The sequence below is a fragment of the Polyodon spathula genome, chromosome 13, assembly GCF_017654505.1.
Source record: "Polyodon spathula isolate WHYD16114869_AA chromosome 13, ASM1765450v1, whole genome shotgun sequence".
In the NCBI taxonomy this organism is placed as follows: domain Eukaryota; kingdom Metazoa; phylum Chordata; class Actinopteri; order Acipenseriformes; family Polyodontidae; genus Polyodon; species Polyodon spathula.
The window spans coordinates 43,673,243-43,688,605 of NC_054546.1; the positions used below are offsets into that span (position 1 = coordinate 43,673,243).

Consider the following 15,363-nt stretch of genomic DNA (forward strand, 5'->3'; position numbering starts at 1 on the left):
CATTTAGCCTTGAGTCTCACCAAGGTCATGTTAATTTTTTTAAGCTTGAATAGTCGAGCAGTCACGACATGTTAACATTTACATTACTCTTCTCCTAAGCTTAAAAGCAGTTGAAAATTAGATTGAAGAAAACCTATAACAATTGATTGTGGTTCACATTTATTATATAACTAGCAATTTTATCACACTGTTCACGCATCGGCATGCCCTTTAGTGACGTATGCTTACATTGTATTTCAAAGATTGCTGGTTATAGATGAGGCTAGTGGTGATAGATGACAGCCCCTGTTCAATTATACTACTGATTGCTGGTGATAAGGACATAACTATATTATATACCTCACAGATTAGACTATCGATCAAAGAATATTGACGTATTGAAAGTAGCAGTCTCAGGTTCCATGAAGCTAATGTAATCCTATTAGCAGAATAATTGTGATGGATTGCCACCTTGTCACAAGTTTGCCTTCTTTAAATGAGTACTTGACAGCCAGGGTGCAAGAAAACTCCATAGCGTGTGTTTATTATTTACAATAACAAAAGAACCAATAAAGAACACAAAACCTAACCCTATCCCGGGCCTAAACAGATGCTTTCCCTAACTAATAATGAGTCAGGCTAAGCCTCATTTACCAGCAGTTGAATAACAAATAATATTCTCCACCCACTCACTCTCACTCACTCACCAATCAAACTCCTTACTTTCTCCTCAACCAAACACTCACAAACACAGACATTTTAAATGGTAACCAATTATATTGTTAAACAATTGACAAATCATTAAATTGAACAATTAATTGAACTGGAGCCAAACCTGACTCCAGTAGCTTCCACATGGCCCTAATGTCCCCATGTATTGTCTCTGCACAATAGGAAGTATTTATTTTAAACCAGACGTATTTATTTTTACTTTCCCTTTTTTAACACACAGCTATTATTTACAAAATGTATTCTTTAACCCAACTACAATTTTGATCCCAAACACTTTTACATGTATTTTCTTTGTTTACCATCCAGTTGGTTTGCATTGTCTTTTCCCTCACACTATATATAGGTAATAGCAATATTACCATGTACACCTACTGCTCAGTACGCTTCTTGCTGTCAGTTATGTGGCTGTAAATGTCTGCTGCGTTGGTTATGATTTCTTAATTAAAAAACATGAATTGCCTTGGATCTTATTTCCTAATTTATAAAGCATGCATTGCCGGTAGACCTTTAGCATTTAAATAGAGACAGTTACCAAGGAGGGCAACGGTGACACAGCAAAACCTAGTTACAGACTGCGAGGCAATCCGTTTAGCTGCCTGCACATATGGGTCATCTTCTAATTCTCATACACGTGTGATATAAAAACTGTGTATCTGGCCTGACATGCTGGATGTTGCTTCTTTATGAATTACTGTTGGCTTTTCCATTAACTGTGCAGAAAGTACACTTGATTCACAAAAATCAAATCATATTGCCTTTGTCGCTTCTCGTGCCCTCTGTTGTCCGTCGTGTGTTGTTGTTCCTCGTCGCGGTCCCAAGTGCTTCACAGCTGCCTTGTTTACCTTTCAAAATTATTTAAAGGGATAATCAGGCAGCTGACATCTGAAGAAAGTGGATTTTGCATCTTTTAATTTAAGATCAGACCCTAAGCCTCCCAATGCAGAATTAGGCAGGTTTTATGTGAAGGGATGCTAATGGAGACAGTGGTGTTACACAGCCTACACTCTCGCTGGCACTGGCATTCTGGCACCTCACCACTTTGGATGTGAGACAAATCATGACAGATGAGACGTTCTATTTGCAAGAAAATGCTTAGACACCCCGCATCTCCATTTCCAGCTCCCCTCATGCAGTTATTCTTTTATATCATCATTAACAGTACAATTCTAGAGCACATAATAAGATCTAAAATAACAGGCAGGGGGGTTGTTCGTTCTTTCTTTCATTCTTTTTTCTTACTGTATAACACGATTCCATATCAAACTGTCTCCATTGGTGCTCTAGCTAAATTAATTTTGATAACGAATGCCTGATTTGATAATGCACTGGTGTGTGTGTGTATATATATATCTTTGTATTTAACTCTGCTGTACTTGTAAGGATTTTCAGTGTAATTTCACTTTCAGTTTTTCACACTAAGGGAATAAAACTCTTATTGGTTTGTTAGATTATCTTACAACTGATGTGCAGGTGGTCCGAAGAACCCCTGGCCATGTGCTGTATGTAGTCATTGTGTGAGATGTTGAGAAGAAAGGTAAAGGAATGGACCTGGAAGTCCTTTGTCAAACTGGGCTGGTTCTGACACATTTTCATCACAGCGTTACATTCAAACATAGCACGTGTATAGTCATCTAACCCAATAACATTTACCTAGAGGGGGAAAAATGTTAAATATGGTAATCAGTCAAAACCAAACACAAAGCAGGAAATGTAGCAACCTGTGATAGACTTTACTGGTAATCTGCTAGAATGAATTGCATTGTAAATATTGTTATTAATATATATATATATATATATATATATATATATATATATATATATATATATATATATATATATATATATATATATATATATATATATTATATATAATAATTAAACATGTTATCTAAGTTTACCATGATTTAGCTCTTTTCCCATGTATTTTCTCATGGTTGTATTTTGCATTTACCAGTCTACGCAGTTTTTTCTATGTTTTTATTTTTCTTTACCATACCGTTCAGGGCTTCACAGTGCTTACCTATGCTTGTTTCGCTATCCTTTACCCTTCGCTTTTACTATGGGAAACTTTTATAACGGGGGACTTTGAATAACAATGCAATGCAAACAATAACATTGCTAAAATAATATAATTTAAACTGAACTGTAATATTCATTATATATATATAATGTGTGTACCGCAATGTTGGAAAGTTGGCTCTTTTATATAAATGCAAGTAACAAAGACAGCAGTCTACTGTAGTGACCTCCAGCTGTTCTGCAGCCAGGGCCCGAATGCTATGAAAATGTGGGGCTGGCACTGGTTAGCACGATTGGAGTGAATGGGCAGCAGGCTACTATTAAAGTTTTTGAATTCTAGGGGATTAAGGGTTAAACTGTTTTGATTAGCAGATCTAAAGGCAGAAGCAGTGCGAGATGTCCGAGCCAACATGTTATAATCTTTTAAAAGGAATATATTCAGTCAATGTGACATGTATGTTTTCTTCGCACTTGTTACAAAGCATTTGTAGTTTTGGATTAAACGTTTCGTTTGTTGAGCCTAACCCTCCAGCGATGACTGGTGGTATTTTGCTGGGCTTCTGTCAGCAGACTTGCAGTTCAGTAGCTGGCTTGCTGCTCTGCCACAGAGCAATGGTATTATAATTGGGTTTGGGTGGCTTTACATTATATTCATTCAAGCGTTGCTTTGGCTGTGCTGTCAACCAGACCCTACAGTTGTGTTGTGGCTTCCGGTACTATATATTTCATGTGTACACCACCAGGATATTCCTCCGTTAATGGTACATTTTGTTGCAGTGATCGATCTCAAAAACTCTTTCTTTGGCTATGCTCTGGAGTTATCGAAGACTCATCCAATGTAACACGCGTTACATGTTCATGGACTGGCTCAAAAGGCTCTGCCCTTGCTCTGAAGATATCCTTGCTAATTGCATACTTACTCAAGTGTAAAGTGACTGTATCACAGTGATCTGGCTAGCCAATATTAAACTTTCACTCTACTCGTGACAATACTGTCAGGTCTGAAAATCCAGTATAAACCGTCTTTAAAACCAGTTGCATGCGGTGCAACAACAAAGTTAATAAAGATGCTGACGCTAGTATTACAAAACAACAGTGGTACTCAGTCATTATGTTTCTAGAGAAAACACGCCTGTCAGGAGATTTTATTGGGAACTGCCTTGGCCAAGCCTGACAGATGCACTGTTAACAGAAACATTTTTGGTTTGACAATGCATTTAACTAGGCTCCTGATCGAATGTTACAATGGGATGGTTCTTGCCATGGATTTCCTGCTGTCCTCTTGTTTTAAAGCCCTGTGTTTTATTTGTTGAATGTTCAGTAATGTCCCCAGATGAAGGCTGACTGTGTCTTGTTGCTGGTTGTTTTTTTTAGCAGACGTTCCATACCCCTAGCCTGGGCGATGAGGAGTTTGAGATCCCCCCCATCACCCCACCTCCGGAGACGGAGCACGGACTCGGCATGGCTGATGGGGTGTCCCACTTCCCAGGCCTGCCTGGCCCTCGGGCCACTCATGGAAGCGAGTTCACACCCCAGTTCCCCCCTCAGAGCCTCGAGCTGCCTTCTATTACAATATCTCGCAACCTCCTGGAGCAGGAGCGTGTTCTCCTGAACAATGGACTGCCAGGGGTAGGTGGCCTGTCTGATCTCTCACATGCAGCAAAAAAAAAAAAAAAAAAGGGAGATCAGTTACCAGCTCTGTACAAGTCCTTTTTGGTTTCCTGTGGAGAAAAGGCATACAAAAAACCTAAAATATGCAAGAGAAATACAACACATTTTCAGCACTTTAAATCTACTGTCACAAGGAATATTGTTAAGTCTTTTCTTTTTTCTGTCTCTCCATTTCTTTCCTTTTCCCTTTTTCTTTTTCCCATTTTTCTCTTTCCTTTTCTTTCTTGCTCTTTTCTTTGTTTCTTTCTTGCTTTCAGCTGGCAGTAGGCAGATGCACCGTAGTGATGGAGCAGGTGCATACAGCAGGAAGACAGGTTGACTTGCAGCTGCACTAGAAGGTGGCAGTGTACTCTAGTTACAGACCTACTGCTTGATAATTATTTACAAAGCCCACACAATGTTAAAGAAGAAAGTGACAAACAATCTGTTAGCGCATTGCAATTTTCTCTGCATGTTTAATATTGTTGCTGCACAGTTTTTACATTGATTACCATGCTGTGCTAGACCGTGGAGGTGACAGTGGACTTGAATCTGAGATCTGGCAGGTCGTTTAACTGCATGTCATTAATGTTTTAGCAAGCAGTTTGTTGTTTAAGTGAAATGATCGCTGGGGCCTGGGAACAATGGCTTAAAAGTTATTTGTTTTATGATCTTCAGATTATAAGCTTTTCTTACATTAAATGCCAGAAGCTAAATTCTGCTGGACAATCTGAATATACAATAGTGGCAAATGGCTACCGTACATGGCAAATACAATTCAAACAGTAGAAATCTTGAACTTCCAAACACCACACGGATCTACATTTAAAATGTGTGACAATATTGTGCTTTTGTTTAGTCATTAAAAGTGCAATCAGAAAATAATCCAGTAAATGAATATTGTTGCTGCTGCTCACAAGCAGAACAGGGCCGATATTTCCATTCTAATTTGTGCTGCTGTCTAACATTTGTATTGAGTTTGCACTGTACTGCTGGTACAAAACTAAGTGCACATTTAAAAAATATCTGCAGTGCATAATAGTGCCTCGGAAGGCTTTTGACTAAAGAATTCCATTTCATGGTCAGTTAAGCTAACTATAGTGCTGTGTTCATACAGCTTAATAGAACATTAAAAAGGGGTTTTATACTAGTTCTATCATACTCTATTATGAGTGTCATATGAGTAAATATTTGCATTCAATTCAACAACTTTTCTTTTTGCATTTTGAATAGGGCAATGATGTGGTGATCTGTAAATTCACAAAAAAAAAAATCATCTCTGTTTAAATTGCATCATTAAAGCAATGTGCTCTTCATGCAGCAGCTATTGTGATTATGGGTCTCACATTTTGAAATTAGGAATCAGGATTCATTTGAGAGAGGGGGCTGCTTATCACTTCAATCAGCAAACTATGAGCTTTTTGGGCTGATTACCCAGATGTACCAATCCTTGTTTTCTAATGGGCTGTGTTTGTCTTGCAAATTGACTATGGCATGCTCTGCTGCTACATAATAAATGCTGCATTAGACCAGGAACCTTTATCCCTTGCAAACCGTGAAGCCAAAGCCCTTATTTATTTAATGTGTTAGTGTAAGCACCTGACTTTCACTGTTATCCTCAGGCTTGTATTCAGCTGGGCTCTCACAATTAGCACATAGTGCTTGTTTTACTAAAAATAATATTAGTAGTAGTCGTTGTAGTATGGGAGTGGTTTTTAAACATATTTTTTGAGGGAGGTGGGGGAAATAATTATAATACAGTATAGGGAATATACTGATACTCTCAGTGCCTACTGTACAGTAGCACACTCACCTACACATTGCAGTGCATTGCTTGGGGCTTGGTTATAAATAGGTCATGTTGGTGCCTCTGTGTGTCTCCCTTGCCTTGTCTAGCTGCAGTAGCTTTGAAAGGCTTAAGTATAATCATTGCATTCTTCTATGCAATGGTTCAAGGCATAAAGAAATATCTGCATTAATGAAACACACTTAATTATTTACCCACAAAAATACACAGCCTGGCAGATTTTCTGTTTAAAACCACTAGCAATTGCATACAGCTTGCATGCAGCATTTTGAAATATAATAACTGCAGCAGGGTCTAATAGATTGCAATGCACAAAGCATATCCAGCACATACAGTACTTGCTGTCATGCAGTGGAACTGTGAAAAGAACCCTTTATTTATTAACACTAGGAGTCACCTACTGTACCATACGGTAACGATGGAACAGGCAAGGGCTACTCAAAAACAACGCTGAGCGTCTGTAAATCATCTGTAACATGTTTGGTAAAAAAAATCAAAAGAAAAATAAAAATTTGGATTTAAACCCGAGGCTCTTTCTCTGTTGTCTGTTTGGATAATCATGTCGAAAAGTTATTCCCGACCACAAAAGGTGCCATTTCTTTTGAAAATATGACTAGTGTTGCGAAGGGTTTTCTTTCCTACACCTCTCTGTAATCTACCGTGTTGACTGAGTAGCATTGACATCAGTAGTACATCAATTTCAGAAAGTGTTTTTTTTTTTTTTTTACTAGACAGCTATTGTGACATATTGGGTCAGTCAGAAATGAAAGGTATTCATGCAAGCATGCAATACTTGTAATGAAGTCTCACTCTGACCTTCTGTATGATTGATTCTGTAATTTAGTTTTCTCAGGCAGTGCCTGAAATGAAATGAAATCATGTTGAACAAGTTTTAAATACCCACAGTGCACCGGGAGAAATGGAAAAAACCTGCAGCCCTAGAGGGGAGGGGGGGAGGGGGGGAGAGGGGAGGTCAACTGAAGCTGCAAAAAAAAAAAAAAAAAAAAAAAAAAAAAAAAAAGAGATTTATCTTCATGCTATTATAGCCTTTGCCAGCATTCAAAATTTCATTTTTCTTATTTGGCTTAAGTACTTAATTCTGCAGGTAGCTGTAAATGGGAAAATAAAATAGTGTTCCCATTTAAAGTGACAGGACAGGAGTCTGTGCAAGGGACTGATAAACTATCTTTAATAAGACTGACCTTTCATGCCTGTGAAAGTTACTGGGGGGGATTCATCCTCATAATTACCATATAGATTATTCTATTCCTCTCCTGCAATGAAACATTTCAGAGAGCACTGCTGCTGATTTGAATGGAAATTGAACTTGTTAACATTCTTTTCAGACTATTCTATCTCACACAGAGGGGGCATTAATAACCCCCCCAAAGTGTGGATCTGATATCTTGAGAACCAGATTGTTACTCTTTTCATTTAGATCACACTTCACATGGCCGCCCCTCTGCATATTATTCTAATAACAACAATAATAACTCACAGTTTGCATTTGTATTTTGTTACATTGACATGCTGGTATCTGGCATTGTCACAGTTTGTTGGGTGTAAGCAATAGAGGCAGTGCAGGATCTGAATAAGTATTTTATCCTGTGTGTTTTGGTTTGCTTGATGCATTCAGCCACGGTTAGGATTTTGTATGTATTTGGAATATGCGCTTGTGGCATTTAGAATTATAGATGCATTGCACATTGCTCGTTATTTCAGTGTTTGACAAATGCCATGAATTTACTCTTTGGCCATGTTGACCGTAAACTGTCATGCACTGTTCTTGTATAGTTTGAAATACTGAAAGGCTGTAATGGGGGAGCACTGCACCACTATTCCTGAATGCATATCATTCCATTCGGAATACAATTTCAAACACTCCATCTGGAAAGCACAGACCGCATTCAGTCCCACAGAAGAATTTCTGTTGTTGAATTTGGGATTGAAAAAGGAACATGTACAGTATGAAATTCAAGATCAAGGAAGCTAATTGCAGGTTAAAATAGCAAAAGCTTGCATTACCAGTTTAACCTTCAAAAGAACACCTGGGGTGTTTGCACTCCCCAAGCATTATTCTTTGTAATTATTCTCTTCCAAGAGGTGTTCTGTAGAACTTCGGGGGTCTATTCAGAGCTTACTGAGCTGAACAGTATCATCATATCATTTAGTTTAAGCTTCAAAATGGCAATAAGTAATGACTAAAGTACACGAATAAAATTCTGTTGGCTGTGAAAGAAGCCGTACCTGCAGGTGATCAGGGATGAAAAGGGCTCATTTCTGTTTTTTTTTTTGGCTTGTTGTTCCCAACTAGAACCTCGGCCATCTCCACAGCCACCACTATCGCCATAGCCCTTCCATGGTCATCAGGCCTGTCGGCATGAACAGTGCTTCAGGAGGGATGATGTCACGGAATCAACTGACCACCATCAACCAATCTCAGCTGAGTGCTCAGCTTGGTTTAAACCTGGGGGGCCCAAACGTGCCACACACCTCCCCCTCCCCACCAGCCAGCAAATCTGCAACCCCCTCCCCTTCGAGCTCCATCAATGAGGAGGATGCAGAGGAAGGGAACCGGGTAAGATTTAAACTGTTTAAAACATGGCATACCAGAGAGAGAGAGAGAGATCGATCAAAATATTAACAAAGATTGGTTAAACTACCAAAGCTGGATTTAATACCAGAAATCTGTAAGAGAAAATACCTTTAAACCACTCTACAAGGATATACGCTACTGCAACTATGGGGCCTTACTATGCTAAATATCCCTCGATTTCAGACTGGGTTAGGTTTGATTGTTACACAGCAGGGACTTTTGATGTTTCCCCTAAGCCTATGCAAAATTCTAGCTTCATGAACAAAGCAAGGTAGCCTCTGTTTTCAGCAGGATACCTTTTTCTGCTTTCTTGTGTCATCTCGGCAGTGTAGCATGTGTATTTGCAGCTGATTATTGCAAGCTTTAGCAGCTGGGTGTCTTCATTGTACTGGTGAATAGCAAGTATTATAAACTCCACGCTGTTGTTATCTAAGTGACACCAGAGCTACAGTATACATGGAAGTGGCAGTGTCTGGGATCAGTAGAAAACCCACTGAAGACTACAGTCGTTCACTTTACTTTTCCATCTGGGTTCCAGGTTATCGGTGAGAAAAGACCGGCCCCGGATTCTGTGAAGAAGCCCAAGACGCCAAAAAAGAAGAAGAAGAAAGACCCCAACGAGCCACAGAAACCCGTGTCTGCATACGCCCTGTTCTTCAGGGACACACAGGCTGCTATCAAAGGGCAGAACCCCAATGCCACCTTCGGGGAAGTGTCCAAGATCGTGGCCTCCATGTGGGATAGCCTTGGAGAAGAGCAGAAGCAGGTACATCTGCATGAGGCGTGCAGCGCAAGCATTGCTGTGTTGATGTGCGTCTTCAAAAAGAGCATCAGAGTTATATTATTATTATTATTATTATTATTATTATTATTATTATTATTATTATTATTATTATTGTTTATTATTTTGTTTATATGTGCTAGGATTTAATATGTGCAGTGTACTCATTTAAATTGACTAGGTAAATAATAATAATAAAAGCAATGAAAGTGGAAAACGTCATTGTTGGCTACTTCTATGTGAAAGGGCTCCCGTGTGTGTGGGTGTTTTGTTCTGAGTCCAGATGTCATTACAAAAGAGGCAATAAACCTACAATTGGGATTTCTACTGGATATTTTGAAGACAATGTAACTGATATAAACAAACTAATAACGAGATATCACTGGCTCTTAGTGGGTTATGATGTGTTCAATTCAATGTCATACCCGTCCTCTTTTTTGTTTTTAAATGCCTTATTCATCATGTATTTGACTTTAGTTCTCTCTGTTTTAACAGGCCTATAAAAGTAAAACGGAAGCTGCCAAAAAAGAATACCTAAAAGCTCTCGCAGCCTACAGAGCGAGCCTTGTGTCAAAGGTGAGAGCAGATAATATTGGGCAAGCCAGCACTGGAGTGTTCATTTGCATGCTGTAACTTTAGAGGGCATGTTGGGATCAGTGCCTGGTAAATGTCTGAATGCTGTGAGCGCTTCTGTATGGCTGACATTTTAAAATGAGATTATGTCTGGACAGTTTATTAACATTTTATCCAAAGAGGTGTTTTTTTGTTTTGTTTTTAAATATCAGTATTGATGTAGATTAAAGAAAACTTTGATCTGTATCGTTTGTTTTGTCATCAGTCTCAGTGACACCTAACTGTCGCAATTAGGGATGGGAATTTTAAACGTTTAAACATATAAACTCTAAAGAAGTGCTTAAATATGTAAGAAAATGCTAGACGTATAACCGCTTCATGTGACAAATGTCACCAAACACATATTTTTATATGCATTAATTTTAGTAATTTCTCATCAGTAGTCCGTCGCATATCAGGCTGCTCTAGTGCCACAGCAAGTGCGGATATTATAAAAAAGAAGGGGTTTGGCAATTTTATCCAAGTAGCTTTTCTAATTGGTGCAACAGCAAGATTGACACTGGGGTGGGTTTTATTCTCGGTCGACCTGGCGCGTCATTGGTGCTCTATGTGTGTTTATGCCTGTAGTAGATGTGGTATGGTATCAATTCTACGGCAGGGTAATAACGTTTGTTCCGCATATAAAATGAAATCTCTAAACAAAGGAAGCCATGTTTGAAAGTAGTTTGAGGAACCGGGGAGAGAACCATGGTATGTAAATAATTATGCCAAACAAAATTGCTGTACAGCATAAACACAAGTTCAGTGCTTCACCATTTCAAATGAAAACATTCAGAATTATTGTGAATGGAGCTACTGATGGCAATAAAAAGCAAACATCCATAACAACATTTGATCTCAAAAATCTCCCACCTACTGTCAAAGACCGCAAACTTTTAAATCTCTGAGGCAGACTTTTAAATATCAGTCACGCTGCTCTTTACAATTCCAAAATATTGTGCGATTTTATCCCCGGTAATCACCTTTTCCAGACATGAAAGTATTTCCAACTTTATTTCTATTGAAGCACAACTTGCTTTCGCATTCTGTAGCCATTTTGCAGTAACACTGTACAGTGGGTGATGTTCGTCTCTTTTAATATCATGTTTTTTTGTTTTTTTTTTAAACCATATAATCGGCAAAGTTACAACAAAAAAACAGAATAGGTTTCTGTTTTTTTGTTGTTAAATGAACCTTTAAGAAACACACTAGACTAAAAACATTATACTATCCGCAAATGTGTTCAATATGTATATAGTATATCTCCACTAGCAACTTTAATTACAACCATAGATATAAACATTTCAATATATCCTTTGATTGGTAAGTGTTTTTTTTTTTGTTTTGTTTTTTGTGTGTATGTGTGTGTAGATATGGTTTAAATGCTGATGCTGCAAAATGTTTAAACGTTTATAAAGATGTACCAAAGGCACATCCCTAGTCATGATGATTGTGAAGCATTTAAATGCCCTTAAACGGAAATCTATGGCAAGCTATTCAACATGGTTCATCCTTTCTTCCCTCAGGCTGCTGCAGAGTCAGCCGAGGCGCAGACCATCCGCTCTGTCCAGCAGACCCTGGCGTCCACCAACCTCTCTCCGTCTCTCCTCCTGAACTCCTCCCTCTCGCAGCACGCCTCTGTGTCGGCCGCGGCCCTAGCACTTCAGCAGGGCCTCCCCAGGGCCATTGCCCCCAAACCACTGCAGATGAGGCTGTCGGGGAACCAGATCGTCTCCTCGGTTAGCGGCACGCCTCCCAACAACATGCTGTCAAGCATCTCCACCCCCTTGATGAGCCAGATGGGGGCAACGATAGTGGCGACGCCTACTGCCGCTTCTCAGATGAGCCCCTCCATGGGGAGCTCTCAGCAGCACCAGATGCAACACCTGCAACAGCAGCAGCAGCAGCACCAGATGCAGCAGCACATGCAACACCAGCAGCTGCAGCAGCAGCAGTTGCACCATCAGCAGATTCAGCAGCAAATGCAGCAGCAGCATTTTCAGCATCACCTCCAGCAACAGCTGCAGCAGCACCAGCAACACCAGCACCACATGCAGCAGCAGCAGCAGCAGATCCAGCAGCAGCAACAACAGATTCAACACATGCAGATGCATCAGCAGCAAATGCATCAGCAGCAAATGCTTCAGCAGCATCAGCATCAGCAATCCCTGCCGTCTCCCCCGCAGCACTCCCCTGGAACTCCACAGTCAGTAGGGAGCTCGACGCAGATAAACACAACAGCACTGGGTAGTCCGCAGCAAACCATGCAGCAGCAGCAGCAGCAGCAGCAGCAGCAGCAGCAGCAGCAGCATCAGTCCCAAATACAAGTGCAGGCCCAGTCTCAAGTGTTATCGCAGCAGGTCAGTATCTTCTAAGCCAAAACATTTTTTAATAAATATGTGAAAGAAGAAAAATAAAAGCATCAGCTGGGTTGCTTTTCTAAGTTGCACTTAAGAAGTGTGTAAGTTTTACAGAGAACTGTCCACTGTTGTCGACAGATACTGTATGCAGGGATGCATAATGGAACAAATAGGGAACCAAATTTTGTCTATAAAATAGGCAGCGTATAGAAACTGTGGGTGTGTTATGTTTTTGCCTCAGTGTTTTGGTAACGACTCTGGCACGCCACAAAGACGATGTGCTGTAATGTTCACTGGGAGACTCATTGGTATTCATGATGAAGAATTATTTGCAAGGGTGTTGGTAACTATTCTGCTAAACTGGACTGGACTATTACAATGAGTTTGGACAATCATGCCTCAAGAAGAGAACACGCCATGAAAGATAAGCAGGAGCTGTGACTAGCGTGTAGGTAGTACACTGTTTTAATCAAACGAAATGCACCGCACCATCAAACAAAATGCGTGGAAACTGGAGTTTGGTTTTATTTATGTACCAGGATATTGTACAGGTGATAGTTGCTGAACAGAGGCTACTATAACTCCCACTTCATTGGTCCTCATTCCTTTCTTCTCTTGCACTGAATCACAGTGCCTGTTCGTAGCCAGCTCCAGCATTACAGGAGGTCAAAACAAGAACACGTGTGCAGTTTTACAGCCAGGTAGAAGCATGGACAGACAAGGCTGACCTTGGAGGCCATAAAAGTCATTGTGTGTAAAATGTGATGTGACTCTACTGTAGATGACCGGTGGGGGGGGGGGTGGAGGGGGGTTATGGGTACGACGCTGTCCATTTCAAAGTAAAGTATTCTCAAGCTCATTCAGAATGCATACATGTTAATGCAGCCAGGCACACCTTCATGTTTTTATTTTTTATTTTGTGCAAATGTGAATATTCTATGGTATGTGTAAACTATAGGCGCTAGGCTGATGGTTTCATGATAGGTGTATTTTTTAAAACCAGATGGTCATTTCTTAAATAAAAAATAATAATAATAGTAATAAAAACCGTAGAAAACCATTTTGATGCCCTGTATATGCCAATTTTAAATGGGACAATTTCGTGCCAAAAGTTGTACATTTTTCATAACACATGGTGTAAATTTTTCACGTGAAGCTTTAGTGTAAACATTGGTAACATGGACTGTTGATTGCTACATCTCAGTGTGTTTTATGCTGTTTTATATTTTTTTATGAGTTACTATATCAGCAATCGCATTGTTTGTATTTTGCTTAACAGAAAGAGAAATTCTTGCTTTTTTTATCTTGCTGTAGAATAAATACATTTCAGTAAAACCCAACTGTTTTTGAGCTCTTACTAGAAAAGCTTATTTAAAGAAAATGAAGTTTAAAAATTTAAAAAATGAACAAAATGATTTCACTGAACCTGGGAAACAGCTAGCTTGATCATATAACTGCGCTCCTTCCAGGTGTAGATCATGCACCTCTTGAAGCAATGCAAATCAGTGATGGAAATAAGACTCCCATTGCATAGCAGTTTGATCCATCCCTGGATTTACTATGAGTTTTAATAAGACTTACCTAAGCTTGCTACCTATACACTGTTGCTTATCAAATTTGTATTAAAAACTGGAATGACTGAGACTGCTATGCAATAGGAGTCTTATTTCCATCCCTGTCGATAAGCTGAAGGGCTCCCATTGTAAATTGTGATCCCTGGTGGGGAGACTTCATTAACTTGTACCATCTTGGATACATAAGCCCTGCTAGCCGAGTGCCTGCTGCCTGTCAGATCAGATCAGATCAGCTCATTGCCTATCATGACTGAAACTCAATTGCAAAAGGGAGATGCAGATTTTTTATGCTTGTGTATGTCAGGGATACATTTGCTTAAAATCAGTCACATGTGGGGCGGTGCCTTCGCACACAAGTGTGCACTACATGTAGTAGGTTAAAATAATTTATTTTTTTCTGACCCTTGTATATACTGTGTATATATTGGATCAACTGAAGAATACAGATAATAAAAAAAAGAAAAAAACTAAACAAAAAACCAAACAAGGTCCAAAGCTTGGTGAAATATTTGCCATTCCAAAATAACGTTTAATTTTCTTACACTAATGATTATATTTTCAATGTATCTATAAACTGTAAAAGGGAGTTTAGGGGTGGAAAGAGAATGCAAACAGTGCTCAGTCTTAAGAAACATGTAAAGCTGCTGGAAGTCCCCAGTGGAAACCCACCATGTCTGTTGAAAAGGTTTGTGTTGCTCACTGTTGTAAATAAAAGCAAGCGCTGCTCTGGCGTGTTTTCGACGTACCGATAGGAATGCGTGTTTTTATTTCTATGTGTTTGTGTTTAATGCACATGGAGAAGAAGCAGCGGTAATGATGTTCAGAATACACCATGGCTGTTATTCCCATTTGTCTTGCATGATTAATTACAGCATCTGTCCTGTCAGAAGCTGTAGTGAAGAGGTCTGGAGAAAAAGACTGCAAATAAGCACTGGCAACAATCTTAAACCTCTTATGATAAAATGAAAATTAAAAACAGCAAGTGCAATGCGTGACTTGAATCTTAATAGGAGGTACAAGAGAATGTTAAAGTAGGTGTCCATGGCTACCAAACACAAGACTTGGAAAACGCACAATAATGTGGCTCCAGGAAACGGCAATTACTATTCTGAACAGATTTATGTTGAAGGATATTAATAATGCATGGTGCCCTTGTTATTCCATAACCCTTTAGCATTGTGTTCACTGTGCACAATTATTTTACAGAAAGGGTTTGTATTCTTAGGATACTGTTCAATAAAAAGGGTTTTGTA

At 39.4% G+C, this 15,363-nt stretch overlaps 1 protein-coding gene across 2 annotated transcripts in view; it reads left to right on the plus strand.

Moving 5' to 3' along the window:
• LOC121325259 (TOX high mobility group box family member 3-like) overlaps positions 1–14,846 on the plus strand; it is a 39,990-nt gene extending 25,144 nt beyond the window's left edge. The window contains exons 3-7 of one of the 2 annotated variants that reach the window (XM_041267664.1): positions 4,105–4,359; positions 8,502–8,765; positions 9,322–9,549; positions 10,060–10,140; positions 11,703–14,846. In XM_041267664.1, coding sequence (XP_041123598.1) covers positions 4,105–4,359; positions 8,502–8,765; positions 9,322–9,549; positions 10,060–10,140; positions 11,703–12,551 — 1,677 coding nt within the window. In that variant the 3' untranslated portion in view covers positions 12,552–14,846. The remainder of the gene's footprint in view (positions 1–4,104; positions 4,360–8,501; positions 8,766–9,321; positions 9,550–10,059; positions 10,141–11,702) is intronic. The other variant, XM_041267665.1, reaches the window with a different exon arrangement.
• Positions 14,847–15,363: the final 517 nt, after the last annotated feature.